Source organism: Taudactylus pleione, unplaced genomic scaffold, assembly GCF_031769625.1.
Source record: "Taudactylus pleione unplaced genomic scaffold, aTauple2 ptg000007l, whole genome shotgun sequence".
In the NCBI taxonomy this organism is placed as follows: domain Eukaryota; kingdom Metazoa; phylum Chordata; class Amphibia; order Anura; family Myobatrachidae; genus Taudactylus; species Taudactylus pleione.
The window spans coordinates 21,775,692-21,800,290 of record NW_028284410.1 but is presented as its reverse complement, the minus strand read 5'-3'; the positions used below and the strand labels follow the sequence as shown (position 1 = coordinate 21,800,290).

Sequence of the window (24,599 nt, the reverse complement as noted above, 5' to 3'; positions counted from 1 at the left end):
GGGTGTCTCTGCGGAACAATTATGCAGGGCAGCCACATGGTCTTCCGTCCACACCTTTGTCAAGTTCTATGCATTTGACACCTTTGCCTCTTAGGATGCTTCCTTCGGGCGTAGGATTCTCCTTTCTACTAAGACACAGGAGCGTCCCCGCCCTTTGGGGATGTCCCAAATCAGTTCCCCTATGTATTTGCTGTGGACCCCATGGACCCCGAAGAAGAAAATAAGAGTTATAGTATAACATACCTTCGTTAACTCTTTTTCTTCGAGGTCCATGGGGTCCACAGGACACCCACCCTAACGCACCTGGTGTTATTGGGTAATCTGTTGTATCTCTGTGTTTTCCCTCTTCTGTGAGAGAATGGTCTAGAGAACAAGGGTTCTTCCTTCCTACCCTTTGTTACAAAGCCCAAGCAGGAGAAGGCAAACTGACTGCCTGTAGCCGGGGGCGGGATATATGTGGACCCAGTGCATCCTGGGAGCTGAGAGCTTGTTTTAACTGTTTGGTGCCTGGATCACTCCAACCACATACCCCAACGTATTTGCTATGGACCATGAGGAAAAAGAGTTAATGGCGGTATGTTATACTATAACTCTTATTTTTTCCTGCTTCCAACACATCAACTTCAAGAACTGACTATTCGCTTGCTGCCTAATATATCCCACCCTTTGATAGGTGCCATTGTAACAAGATAATCATAGTTATTCACTTCATCTGTATTAGTGTTTGCAATTTTTACGCTGTCTGCTGAACAACAATTCATATATTACTTGATATTTGAATTCTATTGAGTCTATCATGTGTATTTTTGATGTGTGTGTACAATACTATGTGCTTAAAGCACATTGTTAGACTGAAGTTTGTGGTCTGGGAGATTTTTATTTCAATATTAATTTTTATTTAAGATACAAGGGGAAAAGAGAAAAAAGGGTAATGATACAGAATAAAGAATGGATTAGGGTATGGGGGTAGACACAAAAAATATCAGATAAATCACCTGTATACATTATAGAATAAACATACTCCAAATTCGTTATTCACCAGATTTAAAAAGCACACATATATATATATATATATATATATATATATATATATATATATATATACACATATACACAGTCCAATGGTGGCACTCCGTGGAAAAAATCACTCAGAAGACTAGTCACCCGGACTAGTAACTATGCATTGCCCTCATCAGTGCAGGAGCCTGGTTTTATTATTTATATATATATATATATATATCTCCACCCTGATGGAAAACAACAAATTAACATGCCTATAAAATAATAACAGTATAAACATCTGGAGATAAAAGAGATTCTAGTAACAAAAAGGTTCTCTAGTAAGCGCATAAAAAAAACAATAAACAAAGTTCAATTCAATGAGGAAAACCTAAGAAAAGGACTTTTATAAGCTTTTGGACATCCAATACTCATTCCAACCAAACTCCAGCCACTTCAAACTCATAATGAGATTGTACAATTTCAACAGCATTTATAGTGGGTACATAGGTCATACGCCAGTGGCGTGCTAATAAGAATTTGGTGGAAATAAGAATATGTCCCATTAAATTAGTATCATTAGGGGTAATAGCTCCACGAGATACATAAAACATAGCCGCAACCGGCACGGGTTAATGGGACATATTCCCATCACTGTCGAGATAAGAGCAAAAGCCGACTTCCATACAGTTGAAATCATGGGGCAGGATCAGAAAATATGGATAAAGGACCCTACTTGGTCACAATTACGAACGCAGAGATTAGAATTTGAGGGTCGTATAATATGCAAAAGGGCCGGGGTTAAATATAAACTATGGAGGAGTTTATAAAAATATTCACTATTAGATAAGCGAAAGCAAGTTTGGAACACACCACTCCAATCATCATTCGAAATAGAGCATGAGAGGTGAGAGAGAGAACAACCTATGCGTAATTGAAGACATTTGTAAAAATCTCTGTGACACGGAATACTGTGTTTGGAGTTGAGAATATGAAACCAAAAAGCCTTCCAATGTAACCTCGCTCAGAGAGGATATTCCCCAAACTATCCAAGAGTGAAAGGGACAGGTCAGGGATCAATTGCGCTAAGCCTGTCAATGAAAGCTCAGTTAAAGGTAGGGATATATCATCTGAAAGGGCTACAAATTCTAACCACGCTTTACGGGAAGCCTGTATTGCCATAGAATGAGTAGTCAGGAGAGGTTTGACAGTAGACAGTAGCCACAAAATATTAGTAAAGGGAAAAGGGGATATCGGCCCACATTCGAGGAGGACCCATGCTTTGGGGTTGTCCAGTACAAACCATTCTCCAAGCTGAGATAGTAGGCTCGCAATTTGGTAATAGTGTACGTCCAGAAATGCAAGACCACCATCAGATTTGGGAAGGGACATCATACGTCTGTCTATCCTAGGTTTCTTGCCTCTCCAAGTATATCTTGGAAAAATGGTATAATTTTTGTTTAATAAATAGTTGGGGACTAGAATGGGAATGGTTCTAAATAAATACAGTATTTTAGGTAATATGACCATTTTTAAAGCAGCAATACGTCCCATCCAAGATACCTCTTGCATCATCCAATCAGATAACATAAGCAAGATTTTTACTCAAGAGAGAAAGGTAATTACAGGAGATCATTGAAGACATTTGAGGAGTAAGTTGGATCCCTAGATACTTAAGACTTCTATCCTGCCATATGTATGAGTATTTAGTTAGAAGGGAATGCCAAAATTTCCAGGGGGGAAGTTGATGGGAAGGGCTTTAGTCTTAGAACAATTCAATTTATAGTAAGATACCTTAGAGTACTCCTCTAAAACCGCATGTAAATGAGGGAAAGAGGAAAGAGAGATAGGAGGACATCGTCCGCAAATAGACTTTATGGACTGACCCGTACAGTACAGGACCTTGTATAGATGGTCTAGATTTAATAGTTTTGTCTAGAGGCTCAATTGCCAAGGCAAATACTAGAGGGGAGAGGGGACAGCCTTGACGAGTACCATTGGTTATCCAAAATATGAAAGAAAGGAGTCTATTTACGAAGACTCTTGCTGATGGGTGAGAATATAGAGCAGATATAGAGGTCAATGCTCTACCATTAATCCCAAACTTATGGAGAACAGCATATAAGTATCCCCAATAGAGTTTATCAAATGCCTTCTCAATCCCATACTCCAGTGCTGTTTTAAAGGCTTTTGTTTGTAACTAACCTGATCTGTGTTACTGGTACATTTTATTAATTATAATTATTATTAATGTGATAAAATATTGTGGTATAATAGCATTCCACTGATGCTAAAGATTTTAATCTGAAACCACCATCCCCTATCAATACACAAGTGAAAAGACACAATAATAAATTATAAATTACTTTCACTACCACCTTTGAAAAAGATTGATAATGGATCGAAACATGTCAGTGGAGTGACGGAAGGTTACTGGGACCCTACCTGAATGGACCATGTAACGAAGAGAGCACTATTAACAGGACGGAGGAACTCAGGATTTCTACGTCATATTGTTACATGACCGCTTTTTGTTTTCATTCAGTAGGAACTCTTCTATGTAAAAAATCTTATTTACACTAGACTGTCTGTTTTTAAATTTGCAAATGGATCAGCTTTTTATTAAATAGGATCTTATATCCAACAATATTGCGCTAGATATATATTTTTTTCTTTAAATTTGCATGTACAATTCATTGGAGAATATGAAGGACAATACATCCCTCAGAACATAGAAGAAAAGAAAACCTATTTACTTCTTAAGACTTCTGTATCGCTGAACTGATGAGTGGATAATATAAACCTGAATTGGAGTTGGAAGCACTAGATTTTCTTTAGGAAGGCACAGGATTTGAATAATTATATGTTGTAGTCATTATTTAATTAAGGGAAGAACACTGTTAATCAACTTTTTTCAAAAGACAAAATTTTTTCAAATAATTCTAATTATTTGTTTTCAATTTTTACATTCTTCGAGTGTGATATGGTCACAACCTATAAAGAAAATTCAGAACTAAAAGTAATTTATATCTTTTCACTAGAGTAGAAGTCGTACCTATGTCAAAGCAGGCCATATACTGAAAGATAATCTTTCAAATCAAGTTGATTACCAACCGGATTATTTTATTGGACATAAATGACAATCTGCAAATGCTGAAAATGGCAAAAACTGCTTGTGATCTCTTGACTTGATTTCCAGTATGCTCGATCTGCTAGACAATCTATCAGCAGATAGCTTTCAAATCGTATAAGTGCATACTTGCCTGCTCTCCCGGTACTGCCAGGAGCCTCCCGAAAATCAGGTGCTGCTCCCAGTCCCCTGCAAGAGTAGGCAAGTCTCCCGGAATGGCTGGCGTCCCCTCTGAATCACGTCATCATAGCCCCGCCCCCTGCTTTACAATGCCGGTAATATCGGCACGCGTCCCGAAGTGGGCTACCAGAATGTCAGTAAGTATGTACAGTATAAGTGTATTGTAATTAATGGTTATTTGTGGACTCTTGATAAGTTCTTGATGACACGTCACTTTATTCGGACATGTAAATATCTGCTCTAGTACAAAATAAAAGGATTTAATTAATAATGATGATGATGCTGATAATTATAATAATGCTGGTGCCTGTAGTGCACCATAAATAGTCTACCCTTTATGATTCCACCAACCATGGATGGTAAAGCCTAGTGGTGGTTGACCGAAAATCAGGGAAAAACCCCACTTTGGTTTTTCCTCTTATTTTGATGTAACCAACACTAGGCTGAAATCACTAGGGCTGGTTTCATTATAGGGGGGATATCAGGATTTTTCCCTAAGACCGCTAGAGACAGAGGGCCTGATTCAGACCCGCTCGCAAGCGGGTCGATGGTGCCCTAGTGCGCATGCGCACGACGGAGGGAGCTCCATCGTGCACATGCGCGAGACCCGAATAGCGTCTCGCACCACAGGGGGCGTGCTGTCGATGGTGAGTGACAGCACGCCCCCTTTGGTGGGCGTGCCGGGGGTGTTGCTGCCCAGACGGAGGCGTTCCCATGGGAACGCCTACCGTCTGGGGCCTGCCCCACTGACATCACTAGTGATGTCAGTGGGAGTGCTTTTGGCTCTGATAGAGCCAAAAGCACTCCTGGGCTTGCGGCAGCGAGACCCTACCGCAGGGTCTCGTTGCAAGCCCAATGGTCGCGATGGTCTTGACCATCGCGACCATCTTTTTGGCCGCTCGCATAAGCTGTGGGTGGTCACCCACAGCTATGCGAGCAGCCAGGAGGCCGCTCCAATAATAGGTAGGACGGCCCTGATTCAGAGCGAGCGCTCTTGTCAGAGCGTCTGGCTCTAAATCAGGGCCAGAGTTTTGGTATCAGAAGAAAAATTGCTCTAAAGTACGGTCTACTCTAAAGGTGCATACACACTAGACGATATGCTCCCTGAGCGATATCGTCTAGTGTGTCCCCGGCAGGGTGTGCTCAATATCGTTCATGACATTGAGCACAGCCGCTGAACGATATCATTAACGATATCGTTCAGCGCCGGGCTCTCTCCCCCATTCCCTGACATGCAGCAACCTGACGACATCGTCAGGTTGGCCTGCATGTCAGCCCGATGAACGATGATGACGAACGACCCGCGGGAACGTGCGTCGTCGTTATCGTTCATCTTTTTGGGCTTAAAAATGGACGATAAAGTGGACGACTGAACGATAACGATATCGTTATCGTTCAGTCGTCCACTTTATCGTCCAGTGTGTACGCACCTTTAGATTGTTGAATCACTCAATCGTTCTTTTTTCATATCCTCCAGAAAAAAAATCTTTGGTCCTATTAAGCTAGCCATATACTAATCAGCTAATAGCTCTATTGATCTAGGGACAGTTAGTCTGCAGCAGTCCTTTCGCTCCTAATACTTATAGATTATTAGATGTTTATGGCAAATAAATTATACTGCCTGTTATAACTAGTATTTATTATTATTATTATTATTATTATTATTATTATTATTATTATTATTATTATACTGTATTTGTTCTGTCAGTTTTTATGTCTTCATTTCACAACTGTACACCTGACATCAGAATTTGTTTAGCTAGTCTTTCCCTATTTCAAAAGGCTTTTTCTTCAATCAATCTTTCATTATAATTAACTGAAGCCATACTAGAGGCAACACCCTGTGACTTATGTTCCTTCCTTAGGATTTTTTGTAGGTCTTAAGCAATAATCCCTGAAGGGTTGCTACTACATTTACAATTTGCTAAAGGTACATTCTTTGTGTTCCAAGTAGTTATATATCATTCAGCTGCTCATAGTTCATCTAATAACTGAAGCATTTTTGAATAGATGGTGAAGTGGCAACATACAGTCTTCTTACTCTAGAATTCCTTCCAGACCTACAGTATATCCTTCCTATTAATAAATAGTCAAATACAGTAAAGCAAATGAAACATTAATTATTGACTGATATGACATTTCATTTTTTAAATTTCATATTACTTATACAATTTGCTACCAGTGATGTAATAACAGGGTCACAGGGACATCCCTTGTGACTGGGCTGCAAAGCCCTGGGGCCCAGTTTGTGACCTCTATGTTCACCAGTTCCTACTGGAATGTGAGCCATCACAATACATCAATATAATCATACACACTAAGGGGTAAATTTACTAAAGTGTGAGTTTTAAAAGTCATGTTGCCCATAGCAACCAATCAGATTCTAGCTGTTATCTTCTAGAAGGTGCTAGTTAAATGTTAAGTAGAATCTGGTTGCTATGGGCAACAACACTTTTAAAACTCACTTCTAAAAACTCTCACTTTAGTAAATTTACCCCTAATACTGTGCACACAGCTTCCCTGTAAAATAAATTGAGCCATGACATGATTTCTTCCTAGAACCGCATCCTTTCTTCAGATGCACAATAGAAACGTACTGAAAGAATCCATTATTATTTTCCAGAATTAGCATGAAAGATACATGCTTGGTATTGGTGTTTAGCCTGAATAATGCATAAACTGCGATATGTAAGGATGCATTGTCCATTCCCCTTAGCAAAATTGCCTCTGACATGAAAGAGCAATGTGAGGGGGCTCTACAGCACATGAGTGGTCTGGCATCAGTAAGAAGAAACCTACAGATCTACCCTTTGGAGAGCAAATCGCTGGCTCCAGGTGGAGTGTAGAAGCCTCATTCAAGGTTTTGAGGTGTCCGATTGGGAGCATGACTTCAAATCTTGAGTGTGAAACAGCATTGCCATACCCCCTCACATCTGGGCCCTATAGTGACTGCAACCATTTTACCCATGATGGTTCTGCCACTGGATAAACTTAGCCAAGGCTGAACAAAGATGTGGGAATGTTCCATAATATCTGAAGACACATTGCTACAATGTCTGGGATGTGTTGCAGTTTGTTTCCTTGCCCCATACAGGCAGAGTAAAGTGTGGATAGTTGGGTCTACTACTGACTACAAGTAATGGACATGAACATTGAAGTGCAAGTTATGAGACATGTGAAATTATGTGAGGAGCTGTAGAAAGTCCAAAATAACAGCAGTTAAGGATGGGGGTGAGTGGTTGAATTGAAGGTTAAGGATCAGGGCATAAACTAACAGAGGCAACATTTATAGTGGGCATTTGGGGAAAGAAATCCCTTACAGAAGAAAGATATAGGATTACTGTGGTTGACCATCTACCATGGTAACTTTATTATTTTAGAAAATGTGATGTTTAAATAGACCATTACAACTAGGTTAGGGGGCCTTTATCAGATGTTACTTTGTGGTCTAGAGGTGCGTGCTACCTATCTTTTGTTGACACTATAAATGTTTGCACAGTAGCAATGTCAGATATAGACATTCCTTGATGAGGGAAAGGGGGCACAACCTGAACATCTGATGCAGGTTGGGCCCACTTAGTTGTGGATGCAGGTTGTGCCTAACATTCTATAAAAATTATTTCACAGTGATGCCGGAAGGTAGGTGGAAGAGTGATCAATCAGCCCTGAAAGGAGGATAGAAGCTGGACTTAAGCAGACACTCGAATAACAGATTCCTGATCACTTGCCTTCAATCATCCTCAGCCATAATGAGGCTCTGGTACAAGCTATAGTCTGTGTGGTCCACAGTGAGTTATTTTCATTCAGTGGTTGGTATAACCCTTACAGCCCTCTGCAATACACAGACCCGTGCATGATGCCTGCCCAGTTGAAAGAAGTGACTGAAGTGACTTTCAAAAGTATTCAACCCCTAAAAAATCTGCATATTTATTTGTATTACAAATTATACTTACATAGATTGTTCCATGCACTATTTTTATTGTGAGCCACTATTCTGTTAAAATACATTTTCAAACTCTTATTTAATTATTTGTCTACAGATTAACTTTACTGTTTATTTTAAATAAAAACTTAGAAATGCTTTCAACTGGTGCGTGTCACACAGCAGCATAAACAGCCAAAGGGAAAAAGTGCAGGTAGCAATTTATGCTTTATTTTATACTTGCATATAAAATACCACTTTCTGCAACCCTCCATTTGCTGTATCTCCCCTAACCCCTGCCCGCGAATTGCAGACATCAGCTCTCCCAGCTGGGTGATGGTCATTATCTACTCTATGCTCTCCCGTCTGATTACATATATATATATATATATATATATATATATATGTGTATGTGTGTGTATATATATATATATATATATATATAAGCTACCCGCCCCTGCCTCTCATAACAACCTATGCTATGTCACCACAGTCCCTTGCATCTCACATCTCACAGCAGCCTGCTGTTTCTCACTTCTGCCCCCTGCATTTTACCACAGCATCCTATATTTCACCACTGCCCCTTGTAACTGACCACAGGCCTCTGCATCTCACCACAACCCCCTGCTTCTCAGTGTCACCACAACACCCACTGCTGCTACCCTGCAGCTGGCTGGGGCCCGGCACTAGGATCATGGATAAGAGATTTGTATTGCAGCTACCATAAGCATTATCAGCAGAATGGTGTTCCAATGGTTATTTGCTTTTATTAAATTCTCAATAGCTATTCCTCCCCTGATTCCTTCCTGGCTACTGTGACTGCATCAGAGCATCTTCATGGGTTCGTTGGAGGCTGTCCCTCACTCTCTGGGTCAGATGCAGATTTGAGAATAGAGTAAGATAGAGCAAGTAACTCTGGGCCTGATTCAGAGCCGGACGCTCTGAAAGAGCGCTCGTTCTGAATCAGGGCGTTTTTTTTTTTGTGTGTGTGGTCTCCTGGCCGCTCGCATAGCTGTGAGTGACCACCCACAGCTATTGCGAGCGGCCAGGATGATGGTCGCCATGGTCAAGACCATCGCGACCATCGGGGTTTGAGACGAGACCCTTGTGGTAGGGTCTCGTGGCCGCAAGATCCAGAGAGCTTCTGGCTCCAATAGAGCCGGAAGCTCCCTCACTGACATCACTGCTGATGTCAGTGGGGCCGCCCACAAACAGCAGGCGTTCATTTGGGAACACCTCCGTTTGTGAAGCCACTCCCCCGCCACGCCTACAGAATGGGGCGAGCTGACGATCAACGTTGACAGCTGCCCCTTTTGTAGTGAGCCATGGAGCGAGAGAATTTCTCTCTTGCTCCGGGGCTTGCGCACGCGCAGTGCGGCCGCTGCGGGTGCGCAGAGCACACCATCGACCCGCTCATGCGCTTGCAAGCGGGTCTGAATCAGACCCTCTGTACCTGGACAAACCATGTTGCAATGCAAGGAGTGCATCGTAAAGTTGTCCATTAACAAAACAGTCTCCACTTAGGTCAACTCCAGCCACATTAAGTGTCTGTCTCTGTGCTTTATTTATTGTCATGTCAAAGCAGACTCTTACCAGGTGTTGGACTCATTTGAAATGAAGGAAATCAGATAATACGTATCAATCTCTACATGGAACAAAATACCGTGTGTATGCAGCTTTGGTGTTATGCCGCACATCCACTACCCGACCCAGGGAAGACAGTATGACATCGTAATCGGACTAATATTTATTAAATAATTCCTATAATAGCATCAACTTAAATATGACACAATGTAATGCTATAACCTGTATCAATATCTAATAGCTTGTATAGACATAGATAAAAACCATTGGAATTATATCATAATAAGTTCGCATTAATAGTTGGGAATAAGGTACTGGTAAAAAATGCTGTTGGTGCAGCGATCCACAATGAATAAACCAATGTAATCCTGTAGGGAGCTATTGAAAAACAAAAATAGAAAAAATTAGGAAAAAATGAATGAAAATCAGTCTTGGCTGCACTGTTGGACGTCTATTAGTCCACAATAGAGAGAAAATGGGCATCCAAATATTTCCAAAATTAGATTACTGATTAGTCATAATAATATTGTTATAATGGAGAGTGTGAGAGTGAGTAATACTGGTAACTGGAGGATAATACTTGCGGAGGTGGGATGTCAGTACAAAGAATAATGTTCCAGCCGGAGATCCGTTTGTAGCCTCTCTAGAAGCTGTTATGTACTAGCCGGTGAATGTATCGGCGTAGAAAAGCAGGAGCCGTCTCTCTGTTGTAAGGAGATGCTCCATTGGAAAGCTTGGATGCCTCCAGTCCAGTGCGCACTCAAATATTGTCTGGCACTCTCTGTCCCACAGGTCACCGGATGTTCGGCACTGTGCCGGTAAGGAGGGTAGATGGCTGCACAGAGGCTAGAGTGTGAATAGGTCTGTGGCCGGCATACACTCTATAATACACGGTGAGCAGTGGGTGGTCTCAGTGCAGCTAACAATAAGGTCTTGACGCGTTTCGCCGGGTAAAGGCAAGCTCCCGGTTTCTTCAGAAGGCAAAGTTATTTGAACTCTTCAATATAAAACAATAAATAAAACATGTCACAATTATTATAAAGTTTTATAGTCTCTTCTGAAGTTTCTTTTCTGCATCACATTAGATGTCTTTTGAGCAGGTATAAATATTGAAGAGAGCATGGATATCTCATGCATGTAAGAGGAGTAGATGGCACGTCTTTATAACTGGCTCACTCAGAAAGGTACATGTGTTAGTAGCAGTACACTGCAATATGGCTGTTACTCAGGATGAACCATTCATGTTGTATTTGCATGATATGTACACAAACTTAATTTTATCTAAACTTTGAGAGTAGACCATATGGAGTCCATGCTGTTTTCCGTGCTGGGGTACTACAGATTTATGGGCTGGTGAGTGAGAATGGGAGAAAAAGTAGGATATGCGGAGTTGAAATTAAGGTGTAAGGGGGATGAAATAAAATGAAATAAAAAATGAATGTGATAACAATTTCTAATAAACTGTAAAATGATGCACCCTTTCTTAGACTGTAGTGTGAATCATCATGCAATATGTTTTAGGATTTGTTATAATGCATAACTAATTGGCTGTAAGAATTATCCCATGGGCGCACCAGACTTGACCTGTTACTGCAGATGAAATGGAAATAATATGATCAAAGCAATTGAAAAATATGAATTAATTTAAATATAGACTTTGTTATTTATTCAAGTTACTGAAGAATGAACTTAATTTACTTTTCCAAGTTAAAAGTTATATTCTCTTCTTTCATTGTTTCTATAGACCTAGATCTATGGATCATTGAAAATGACAGTTCCCTAAACACATGTTAGAAGAATTGGTTAACAAGGGATGAGGCCACCTGATGATTTGGCAGGTTATATACTCAACAATGGCACTTGTCAAATTAAGGATTCATTCTGAGCATCTTGTTTTTGCTTCAATATTAGTGCAACCTGCATTAAGAAACACACAGGTGTTCTCTGTCCCAGCTCACACATACCAATGAAACTTCCTCCTTGGTGACGTGAATCCAGGTTTCATTAAAAGCTTAAGCTGTCAATGTTTAGAATTCAAGGTGAGTTTGAAATTTGTTTTGTTTGATATCCCTCCCTGTTTTCTTTGCATTGTAGCCCTGGAGCAGATGTGAGTCAGCCGGGGTGAGGGAAAAAAATGGAATTATTCACTACCCACACATCTGTTTTTTTACTCCGTGTGTATTAGCATTAATTTAATTGTTGCTAATTCACTGTGAGTTTTATATTGTGGAATGAGACTAAAAACACTTGGGGCCTTATTAATCATTACACAGTGATAAATAATCATTGCTTGATAAATCTACTACTCTCTTTCATTCCAAGTTGCCAGTCTACAGTGTAACTAGGTTGCCTTCATTTGTAAAAGCATATTGCCAACTTCACTTTCTGAGTGAAATACACATTTAGGGGTCAATCCAATTATCCGCGAGGGGTGCGAAACAGGTGCCAGTTCCCGTTGCAATGGCGTTCAAACGCCAGCAACAGCACAACATCTCGCACCCTTCACGGCCCAAATTGACACGAATTTCCTCATAGTCCTATGGGGCTGCGAGCAGTTTTGTGCAAATTCAGGCTGCCGCTGGGCTACCGTAAAGTGCCGCTGTTGCCGCGATGACTCGCACCCTCAAGTACATTGCGGCTAATTGGATAGAACCCTTAGCATAGACTGTCATCAACTGGTGTCTAAGGTTTGTAGTGTCTTTGTTTTTGGTTAGGTGATGTTATTCTTTTTATTAAACTTTATTTATAAAGCACCAACATATAATAATTTACAAATTATATACAATGACCTCAAACAGAATGTACAAATGGTCCTGCCAAAATGACTTTACAACTATAGGGCTCGATTCAATAGAACGCAAATTAAATAGCGCCGTGAGGGAGCTCCTGGAGCTATTCAATTCAGTGCGCTGTTATGGATTTTTTCTCGCACCCCTCCAGGGGTGCGAACAGAAATCCGACAAAAGTACAGGTACGATGCTGTTTTCTGCCCTTAGCGCCGCAGAAACAGCATCTCGCCGGGCAGTTTAGTCTGAGATTGCCTGTTCTCGCGACTAAACACCCTGTTTAAGGCGCGAAGGGCGGGAGAAATGGCATTCTCTGACAGCGTGCTGAATTGAATAGCTCCAGGAGCTCTCTCCCGGTGCTCTTTAATTTGCGTTCAATTGAATCGAGCCCTAAGAGGTGTAGGGAACAATTGATACATAATGTAGCAGAATAACAATTGTAGCTTTTTATGGAGAAAATATGTTTTGTTACTTGAATACCTCCATATTAAAGCAGCAGTTGGCAACTGGTATTCTTGTACAGGTGCGGTGGTATAGTAAAGTTTGAATGATGAGACATAGTGGGAGGTGGTGACTTAAACTTGAAAATTGTGGCAGTAGCTGCAGCCCCCAGGAAGGCCAAGGAGATTGCTAACAATAGTAGCTTGGCTTGGTGGTCTGTTCATCAGAGACCCAATGATGGGGGCATAACACTCGTTCTGTGCAGTCTGTATTATTTATGTGATCGGAAAATAAGGTTAAGAGGGCTTGAGGCAACCTTTAGGTAGCAGAATACCATTCACCTACAATCCAATGCTGTAATCCAAATCCAGGGGTTACACTAAATCACAGGTCCATGGGCTGATCATCGTTGCGGATACACATTTTTCCAGATTTTGACAACTTATAAATGATGCATAGTTTTCTATGTCATAGCAAATGGGTAACCTTCCTTGAGATTTGAAAATTATGCTTAGTAACATTGGCATAGTTGGGTAGTCAGGATTGTCTGCTAACATAGGAGGCGATTCAATTCAACGCGAATTGAATAGCGCCGCGAGCGAGCGAACATAGAAGCAACAGCAATGACAGTTGAACTAAACATATAAACTGGGTCAAACACATACTGTAGAGCTTTCTATCTTTGAAACAATTATTTTTTTTATGACACTAGGTAATAGTTTTCTAATTTCTCATTACAGTCACAGACTTTTTTTAACGTTCTATTTGTAAAAACATTTATTATTTATTAACATTTTCCTGTAACAATAAATCAGGTCAAATGCAATACATTGCACTATGGTTCAGCAGATTGCAACAGAAACAAGTGCTAAATAAGGCTATATGACCCATGCACACAGCAATATTGGTTTGGGGTCAGAAGTTTCTCTAAGAACAGAGATAGAATGAATGTCGATTTTTAGTGAATTGCTGGTAATCCTGAAAAATAGCCTAAGGATAAGAAGGCATTAAGGAATTTTATCAGCTTACCTAAATTGTTGAGTTTTCAGAGAATGCTTTATGGTTTGGGACCTACAAGAAAGTCTTGTTGTACGAGAGTTGAAATAGGTGGGAGGTAATAAGTATGTGCAGGCCCCATCCCTCCCCCCAGAAGAAGACTTGTAGCCAGGAGCGAGAGCTAGATATTAGGGTGGATAAGAGACTCATATCTTGGGTAGACTCTTCAGTTGAAAGATATTTTGAATATACTTAGAGATGAGGGAATAAATGTATGTTGGTTCTGTTTTAGGAATGGCTTTGTGTTTTAAAATAAGTATTTTATACTGTAAGGTAGGACAGATCGTAACAGAAGAAGAATATTTTAGGAAAATTAGTCTAGCTACTACATTAATAGGGATGAAAGTTATGTTAGAAGCAAATTGTAATCTATTCTTGCTGACTTCTCTTCAGGCATCACAAGGAGAATACAGGGGGGAGGTAGGTGGTATGGGGGTGTGGTGCTACAATTTAGTCATTGTGGCTCCACCCCCAATATAAAAGCAGCGATTCCCAGTTTAGCAAAGCAATGGGCAGGGCCACGATGATGCAATTCAGTGTGAATCGCTGTGGCAGGTTGCGAGAGATTTCACAGCTCTTCTCGGTGTCCAGTAGAACCATCCGAGATTCATCCGGACATTCCGTAAGACTAGGTAAGCATGTTGTAATCACCATTGTGGGAGACTATAGGAGAATTTAAGATTTGCAGTGTCTTCTGTGAAACACATGCATATTCTGGAAATGTTTCTTAGATATAGGCCAATGTAAATGTATTTTGATACAGACAGAATGTGTTTACCAAAGGTTAAGTTTTGAGTCGAGAATTAAGCTTATGCTTGGGGATAGAGTTTATTGATGTGTTGTCAGCAGAAGTTGACATGTCACGTATTGAAGATGTGAAGATCATTAGCTCAGTTTTTGAGAGAGGGACATCCAAGATAAATGGTTTAAGTAGGTGGTGGTAGAGCACAGAGCTAATCCATAACTGCTATCTGCATACCATATCTGTGTGTCATCTGATAACAGGGCCTGCCTTGTCAGAAGTGTAAGCTGTAGTGTTATATCTATCTCTGTATACTGAAACCAAGAATGAATTTACTCTTTTAATAGTCCAACAAATCCATACATATATGTGAAATTTTGTTGCAATTTCTCACATTTTGTGATCAATTGAAAATCCTAGACAGCCAGCCAGGTCTGGCCATGTTCAAATGGCTCAAACACATTCAAACAAAGTTGATTAAATTTTGAACCAATTAAAGGTAGACTTCATTAAACACATTCGTATTTGCAGTTCAAAACAACAAAAATGTTAGTGTTATCACATAAGAATATTTTTTAAATATTGTTTTAAAGTTAAAATATATATATTTTTTTAATGTAGATAGCAAATTCAAGATGCCAACCTAAAACTAACTACAAATTTCAATCTGTAGGTGCAAACAGTTGTACCACAAACATGCTCATTGCCATAACACCGATGAAATTCAATTGCGCTTTTAAGTAAGGACATTTTTCAAGCATCTCTAATCAGTGCAATATTATTTTTTCATACTGTGACTTTCTAGAGTTTTATCTTCTCCCAGAGGGACTGTACCCAGCCAGTTCTGGGCTATGCTTATTACTGTGAGCATGATTAGTTAGACGTCTATGTGAGTGACTTAGAAATATAGAGTAGGGAGGTGTTTTTTTTTAACCTTATCTCAAGGATAGATTTATTGTTTATTGCAGGCAAATTAACACAGTATGTAATGGAGTTCCTTTTTTCTTTGCTAGAATGAAAATCCAGGCCCTGGATCATATAATGTTGGACAAGGACCAGACATTAACAGTGTCTCATTATCAACTAAAGGGACAGGAGGCTTTCCATCAAAGGTAAAACCGATGAACTGATGAATATGTTGGGAGATCTTTATAACCGTTTTATAACTTTATAAATCACTTATTTGCAATGTGACTGCCTTGAGTAAAGGAGTTTTCTATGGATGATTGCCGAACCCACACTTTCCTGTTGTTTGCAGCAGTCCTCAGCAGGTGGGGCGGATGTGACTACAGCTTCAGGCCTCCATATATAAAATATAAATATTCCCATCATCATGACAGTAAGATGATGACCAACCACCCAGCTGGCCACATGGTCGGCCATAACTCATAAGTTTTAAAATTTGATTTATTTTTTCTCTTATCATTTTCTACTTTTACGTATTTAGGGAGAAATTGGGGCTGCTATTGTAGGGGTTGTACCTGCCCACATGTTACTGGCTACACACCACTTCTGCTTCTCACAATAGGCCATTGATCATTTTCTACTTCAGGGTCCATAGTCTCCACAGTATAGACATGGTTTCGTCCATCGGGCACCACACAGTTAAAACATTTCCTCCCAGGATGCACCAGGGTCCCTTCTCCTATACCCCGCCCCCAGGCCAAGGCACCTTCAGTTTGAGTAGGTGCTCGGCCGGAGTCGGGTCACTGCACAGGGGGGCTGTCTTACACAGCCCCTGAAGATCATCAAGAGCGGTCAGCACGTATAGTCCAGCGGACGTCCGTGCTGCCGCTCCGACACCCCCACCGGCGCCGACCACCAGTACTGATCCGGGGAACTCGGCGGGCGCTTGGGGGTTCCAGCTAGCAGGACTGTGGCCGGAACGCAGGGGGAGCAACGCAAGGTAAGCAGCGGGCGTCTGCGGTAGGTGCCCGCTGAGACACAGTCCAATGTCCTCAGGGCTGGGGGCTCCCTGGGGACGGCAGTATAGTGGAGCCAGGCGCTGAGCCTGCGCTCACACTAGACCACCAGGGATGCGGGGCTGGAGCAGTTCGGATCACGCTCCAGCATCCCGGGGGTTAATTACTTGCTGAGGAGGGTGCTTTCCCTGTTGAGCGCAAGAGAAGGCCCCCTTCTCCGCTGCTCTCGGCGCCTTTCCGCTGAAGTCTGGCGGGCAATCCTCCTCCTAGGCCCACCTCGTCTGTCTTCTCCGGCGGCTATTTTCTTTGTGCTTCAAGCTGGTGGCAGAGTGCGGAGCCTGGGTCCCCCCCTGCATACCTCTCCTCCAGTAAGGTCGGCGTATGCAGCGCTTTTTCCTACCAAACTGTAGGTCTGGGTAGTTGAGGTTAGTGCGATTTTTGCACGTAATATTCTGCATTGGTGTGTGCCTTTATGCTAGCGCTGTCTGCCTGTATTTCTTCTGTCAGCCATTTGTACTGTCCCTATATATTGCACCCTTTCTCTGCCCTAACGGTGCCAGTACTGTCAGGGTGGGTATTTGCCTCACAGTTCATTGTTATTGTTTTTGTGTTGTGTTTCACATGCCAAGATGTCAAGTGAGGATTCTGTGTCACTGGGTTCACCTCTCTTACTTTCTTGCTCCAGATGTAGAGCAGGAGTGGGGGAGGGTGCTGTACTGCAGGATGTCTTATGTATGCATGCTTGGACATTACTGCTGCTCCTGCTGTGCCCAGCAGGTCACAAGAACCTCCCTGGGCTTGTTTGGTACAGGCATTGACTGCTGGTAGACTGGTTGTCAGATTCCCCTGTGTTTCCTCAGCTGGGGTTCACGCAGCAGGTGGTAGGGTAGTTGTCGGCCCCGGTTCTCTGGGTTCCTGGACAGATGGTGGTGGCTCAGTGCCCCCCCCCCCCAGCAGACGCTTTCCCAAGTGGAACCTGTCTGGGTGAACGTCCTGTCCGCCACGGTGCAGAACCTAACGGAAAGGTTACAGGAGTCACCGCTTGGGCCATTATTGTCACTCCCGATTACTCACTATGATGAGGATGACGTTGTCAGATACTGGCGAACTTGTGGATTTGTCTGACACTGACAACCCACACCCAGAGGTTCAGGTTAAGTCTAAAATATATATTCCAGGCCTCATAATGGGCAGTCTGTATGGCCATGGTAATTACGGACAATAACCTTCCTTCGGCTACGCCTATGTATGCTTACTTTAAGGATGTTAAGGGTGCTGCTGCAGTTTTTCACCTATCTGGTCAGTTAGTAGATCATTTAGGGGAGGCGTGGAAGTCTCCAGGAAAAAGGTTCCAACCACAAAAGCACCTGGCCTATGTATACCCTTTTGCGGAGGATTATTTCGCCAAATGGGTGTCTTTTCCTCAGTGGGATTTTCATGTGACGCGGTTAGTAAGGAGTGTGACATTACCTATGCCATCCATGTCTTCCCTGGCTACGGACCGTAAGCTCCCTCGCTGGAGGGGCCTCCAGAACTGCTATGGCAGTCTGCTGGGTGGTTCGGGCAATGGAAAGCACCCTGGAAGCATCTCTTTCAGAGGAGGCTACCAGTAAGCAGGTAGTGCTAGTAATTCTGCTGCATATATTAATGAAGCGGCTGTGGATGTGAGCCTTCTGACTTCTATGATCTCTGTGGCGGCAGTGTCCACCCGGTGCTCCTTGTGGTTCTGCTCTTGGAGGGCGGATGCTAAATCATAGAGGGGTTTAAAATGCTTGCCTTATAATGGTCAAGTCCTGTTTGGCCTGGATTTGGACAAAATTGTGGATATGCTGGTGGCAGCAAAGTCTGCATATCTACCTTCAGCTCCGGCTCCATCTTGGGCTGGGACTTCGTCCTTTCGGCCCTATCGCCCACAGGGTAAGCCTAAGGTACAGTCTTTCCAGACCCTCAGGAAACAAGAAGGCTTCCAAACACAAGAAACAGGCTTGGAGCACAAGGATTCTGGCTGCTAATCGGGTCGACAAACCCTCAGTCTGACGGGACGGGACACTTGGGTAAGGGAAGTGGTCTCCCAGGGGTATGCCCTCTCCTTCCGCAGAAGGCCTTCTCATCAGTTCTTTACAGCCGACCTGCCTTCAGACCCGGAAAAGGCTCTGGCGTTCAGGAGGTTGGTACAATCTATGCTACAGGCAGGAGTCATAGTTCTTGTCCCGTTACCTCTCAGGGTGACAGGTTACTATTCCAACCTATTTCTGGTGCCGTAACCAAATTGTTCATTCCGGCCTATACTCAACCTAAACTCCCTAAACAAGTTTCTGGGGGTCCCTCAATTTCAAATGGAGACTCTGCATTCCATTGTTTTAGCTATGGAACCTGGGGATTTTATGGTGTCCCTGGATAGTCAGGATGCCTCCATATTCCTATTGCCAGGGCTCATCAAAATTACCTCAGATTTGCGGTACGGGACCACCATTACCAGTTTCAGACTCTGCTGTTTGGTCTTTCCATGACACCTTGGGTCTGTACAAAGGTGATGGCGGTCATGGCGGCTCACCTGCTGTTGCAGGGGGTTCGCCTGTTACCCTATTTGGATGACCTTCTGCTGTTGGCAGGGTCTCCAGAAGTGCTTCACAGCCATCTGCAACTAACAATATCAGTGTTGCGGACGCTGGCTGGTGAACTGGAAGATATCCTCCCTAATGCCTTCTCAGAGGATGGTTCATCTGGTGGCATTGTTGGACTCTTTGCAATAGAGGACCTTCTTGACGGACGACAAGATATCCACGTTACAGTCCAAAAATTCGCAATTGTCTTCAGAGCCGCCGAGTGTCACTTCACTCGGCAATGCAGATGCTGGGTTCCGTGGTGTCGACATTCGACATGGTGGAGTATGCCCAGTTCCATTCCATACCACTGCAGATGCTGATTCTTTCCGTCGGATCAAGTCACAAATGATTGTGCTCTCTCCGGAGACGCGACTGTCGCTGACTGGGTGGTTACACAGGTTTTGTCTCAACAGAGGACACCCGTTTTAGATCTCGGACTGGGTCCTTCTAACGACGGATGCCTGTCTAGGGTGCTGTGGCGGGTGCACACGTTTTTCAGGGACGGTGGACATCAGCAGAATCGGCCCTACCAATCAACATATTGGAACTTCGGGCAGTGTTCTGAGCGCTACAATAAGCCAGACTCATTCTGCACGGAAAGCCGGTGCTAATTCAGTCAGACAACGCAACCACGGTGGCTTACATAAACCGTCATGGAGGAACCCGAAGTCAGGCGACCCTGAGAGAGGTATCCCGCTTTCTGACTTGGGCAGAAGGAAATCTCCCAGCCACATCGGCAGTGTTCATTCCGGGAGTGCTCAACTGGGAAGCGGACTCTCAGCCGTCACGACGTGCATCGGGGAGAATGGTCTCTTCACCAAGACGTGTTTCAACTCCTAGTGGACTGGTGGGGACTTCCAGAAATAGATCTCATGGCCTCCAGACACAACCGCAAGCTGCGGGTGTACGGATCTAGAACAACGGACGCATTGGCTCTCCTGATAGATGCTCTGTCAGTACGCTGGTCCTTCCGGTTTGCGTACCTGTTCCCTCTGTTCTCCCTTCTGTCATGTGTACTTCAAAAGTTCAAGCAAGAAGGGGGCAAGATTCTGCTGGTAGCTCCAGCGTGGCCCAGACGTCACTGGTACTCGGATCTTCAGAGTCTCTCTGTGGACACTGTTGCCTCAACGTCCAGACCTGTTGTCTCAGGGTCCTTGCCTTTATCCGGACCTGAGTCATCTGTCTTTGACGGCGTGGCTCTTGAGACATCCTTCTTAAGGTCTAGGGGTTTCTCAAGCTGAGTTAGGGAACCAGCTTCTGTCAGGATTTATCATAGGGTGTGGCACACCTGTTTTGAGTGATGTCGCCCACGGGGATACGATCCCCAGGTGTTTCGGATATCCAGAGTTCTGTCTTTTATGCAGGCGGGCTTAGATCAGGGCCTTCGTCTTGCCTCGGTGAAGGTACATGTGTCTGCGCTGTCGGTATGGTTCCAGGGTAGAATTGTTCCTCTTCCTGTTGTTCGCACCTTTCTGCAGGGTGTCCTTCGGCTTAAGCCTCCCTTTGTGGCTCCGTGGGATTTGGCTGTGGTCCTTAAGGCTCTCCAAAGACCTAGATTTGAACCACTAGGCTCAGTGGTTTTTAAATGGCTTACAGCGAAGCCTGTGTTTCTTCGGGCGATTACTTCTGCCAGAGGGGTTTCAAGATTTGGGGGCTCTCTCTCCTGTCATCCTCCCTTTCTAATTTTTCACCAGGACAGGGCGGTGCTTCGGACTCGCCCTGGCTTGCTTCCTAAGGTGGTGTCTAGTTTCCATGAGGAAATTATAGTGCCGGCCTTTAACTCATCAGATCTTTCAGCAGGTGAGGCCTCATTGGATATGGTCCGTGCTCTCCGGATTTACGTGGACCATACAAGTTCCCTTCAGAAGTCTTCAATGGCTTCCATAAGAGGGGTTGGCCTGCCAACAAGCAGACATTGGCCAGGTGGATTCACAGGGTAATCTCTGAGGCTTACACTCATGAGGGCATTCCAGTGCCGTCCTCTGTTACTGCTCATTCTACGAGGTCTGTGGGCAGCTAGCCGTGGTGCCTCAGCTGTTCAGCTTTGCAAGGCAGCCACGTGGTCTTCTGTCCATACCTTTTGTAAGGTATTACGCTTTTGATACCTTTGCCTCTCAGGATGCTTCCTTCGGGCGGCGGATTCTCCTTTCAGCACAGGAGCGTCCCCACCCTTGAAGGGACTGCTTTGGGACATCCCCAAGGTCTCCTGTGGAGACTATGGACCCTGAAGTAGAAAATAAGAGATATGGTAAGAACTTACCTTTGTTATCTCTATTTCTACGAGGTCCATAGGATCCACAGGACTCCCACCCTGTCGCACCTGTGCTTCAGATGGGTTTTGTTCTGGTTACCGTTTGTTTCCATCTCCTGCTTTGTGAGAGGGTGACTCTTGTGTGTTCCAGACTTTCTTCTCTCTGTTTCAACTCCTCCGGCCTATGGCTTGCTACTAAAACTAAAGGTGCCTTGGCCTGGGGGTGGGTTATAGGAGAGGGGACCCTGGTGCATCCTGGGCGGAAATGTTTTAACTGTGTGGTGCTCGATGGACGAAGCCATGCCTGTACCCCAAGGTCTGCTGTGGATCCAATGGACCTCGTAGAGATAACAAAGGTAAGTTTTACCATATCTCTTATTTTTAGCCCCAGGGCCCATGTGATCCTTAACCTGGCCCTGGTCCCCAGTAATTATTTTTATGGAAGACCACCTCTGGTGACATAATGTAGAACCAAAGGAGAGGGGGAATTCAATTAGCTGCGGGGTTTCCCCCATGACTAATTACCGGCAAACATCCCAGCGGCGCGGGGAAAGACTATTCAATTAATTAGCCTTTTTCCAGCGCCAAAAAAAATCGTCATTCAGGCGCGGAAACCCACTGATTCCGCGTAAACTGCGGAATCAATGGGTTTTTACCCTGCACACGAACCCAATTTGGTGTTTTTTCTGCAGATTTTACCTTGCACGTCTCTGAGCTGGGAGGTTTAGTTCGACTGTGGGGGCTCGCGTGCGGGATAATCCCCGCTAATTGAATTGTTTCGGCGCGACAATTAGCCGCTGGTAATTGAATACCCCCCATAGAGTTAAAATAGGATATCCAAAAGAAGTGAACATTTTATATACTAATTCCTATTACATTGAACATTTAACTGATATCCACCAAATGTATATACTGTAGAATATGTGCATGTCAATTACACAGAAGCGTGTTTTTAGAACAGGAGAGAGAGGCAGTAGTGATGGAACACAGTAGTGTGACTGGTGATCCTGGGTTCCTGCTAAATTGAGGCAACTCGGCAGTGTGATGTCCAATGGTACAATCCACTACATTGGGCATATTATACCAACAATTTTAAAACGTTACTCAATTTAAAAATGTTACTCATCACATTCAAAAGATCATTATTTCAGTGGGCCACTTAAACTGCATTCATTTTTTTAATGCTGCAAAGCATGGCAACTCAGCATACTGTGCAAGAATGTGCCAGCATGAAGATGTGTTAAAGCTCATCAAGATACACTTGAAGTAGAACTACAGAGAAGCAGTCTATAATTTGTTATTTGGGCACAGACCTCTGTTGTTTAACGATAATCGTTTGAAAAAATCGTTCACTTTCTGAGCAAACGATGAACGATTATCGTTCATGCGCTTTCACGTTTGTAGTTCAGTCAGACTTGTCAACTGAACGATTTTCAGTAAGTTAATATGCAAAAATCGATAATCAAACTGCAAACCAAATGAACAAATAAAAAGGAGGTATGTAAATACTTAAAATTAAAAAGAAGAAAAGAGGGAAAAAAAAAAAAAAAATCTATCACACAGCTGCATTAACTTGCAGTAATTGGTGCAATCAGCATAGTATAAATTAAAGCAACGACCAACAGCCTGGCTTCCTTGAAAAAGTCCATTGTGGACGAAACATGTTGGAGCCCAGACCACTACACAAGCCACCAGCCACCTTTCATCAATAGAGCCAGAGGCCAGAAAGATTGCCGGAGGCACAGCGGAGATCGCTGCATGCTGAGCTGCAACCCCCGCTAACAGACTGGGTACAGTCCGCTGACAGCAGAGTGGGTGCGAGTACAGCATCAAGCAGCACATGTTCACCAGCAACAAAGGACAAACGCCGCTTTTAGGGTAAGTTAGGGACAGTTACCTGTTTGCACTGCACCAAAGCAGCGGGCACCTATCATTCCCACAAAAGGAGTGTAAACATTTATGCTTAAATATCACTGGTACTTTATCAATTTCATTTCATTTTGCACTAGCCACATTTCGTTTTTGTTGTTTGATTTTATTTTTATTTTATTTTATCTTCATTTCTATTCAAAGTAACTCATCCTCCTTTCTTCTTTTTAATTTTAAGTATTTACATACCTCCTTTTTATTTGTTCGTTAGGTTTGCAGTTTGATTATTTATTTATTCATCTTTCTGTGGAGCAGCAGGTATCAATAGTAATTAGTACATACTAATCCCCCCCCCCCCAAAAAAAGCGCTTCTTGCATTAACCACTTTTTACACTATTTCGAGTAGTGACAACAGAAGCAGCTATAAATTTCACAGGTGCGCTACTAGATTATCAACCAGGACAATTTTTGCAGTGTATAGTTAATATACACAAATAATCCAGCTGCACCACCCTGCACCATGTCAGATATTACGCACAAATATAGAAATATAAACTCTGAAGAATTTTTCAATATAGATTTGCAATTAAATGATGTCCCTGTAGAAGTCCAAAAAGGCTTCTGTGACAAGTTTTTAGAATTTGAAAAATTATGCATAGCAGAAACTAAGCAATGGTGGGAAATATTAACGTTGAAAAGATATCTAGAACTCAATCTAATCCCAAGGGGTCTAATTATTCATAAAAATCCCACATTCATTCCAAAGAGTGACAGCTTCATAGACAATTGGAACAACACACTTGCCAGTTGTTCAAAGGCATTGATAGAATTAATCATTAGAGACAGAGAACAATCGCTAAAGATTATCCAAGAAAGGATCAAAACTCTGGAAGAAGAATTCAACCCCCTTAAGAATATGGAAGATTACAAACAACTCATTAGCCTCACAAATAAAAAAATAGATGAATTAGAATGTGATATTAAAGAAAGAAAACGTAGAAAATTTATAAGAGATTTAGATGAAAAAAGAGGACTAAAGAAAAGCCAGAATGTGATAGACAACACAGAGAACAAATACAAACCAGCAGCCAATCCCCGTCTTTTACCATTA

The 24,599-nt window shown here is 42.8% G+C and overlaps 1 protein-coding gene across 1 annotated transcript in view; it reads left to right on the top strand.

The window, feature by feature from the left end:
• The window catches only part of STPG1 (sperm tail PG-rich repeat containing 1), a 101,477-nt gene that overhangs the window by 30,076 nt on the left and 46,802 nt on the right, over nucleotides 1–24,599 (top strand). The window contains exon 4 of the mRNA XM_088462533.1: nucleotides 15,854–15,952. Within this exon, the coding sequence (XP_088318659.1) occupies nucleotides 15,854–15,952 (99 nt within the window). The remainder of the gene's footprint in view (nucleotides 1–15,853; nucleotides 15,953–24,599) is intronic.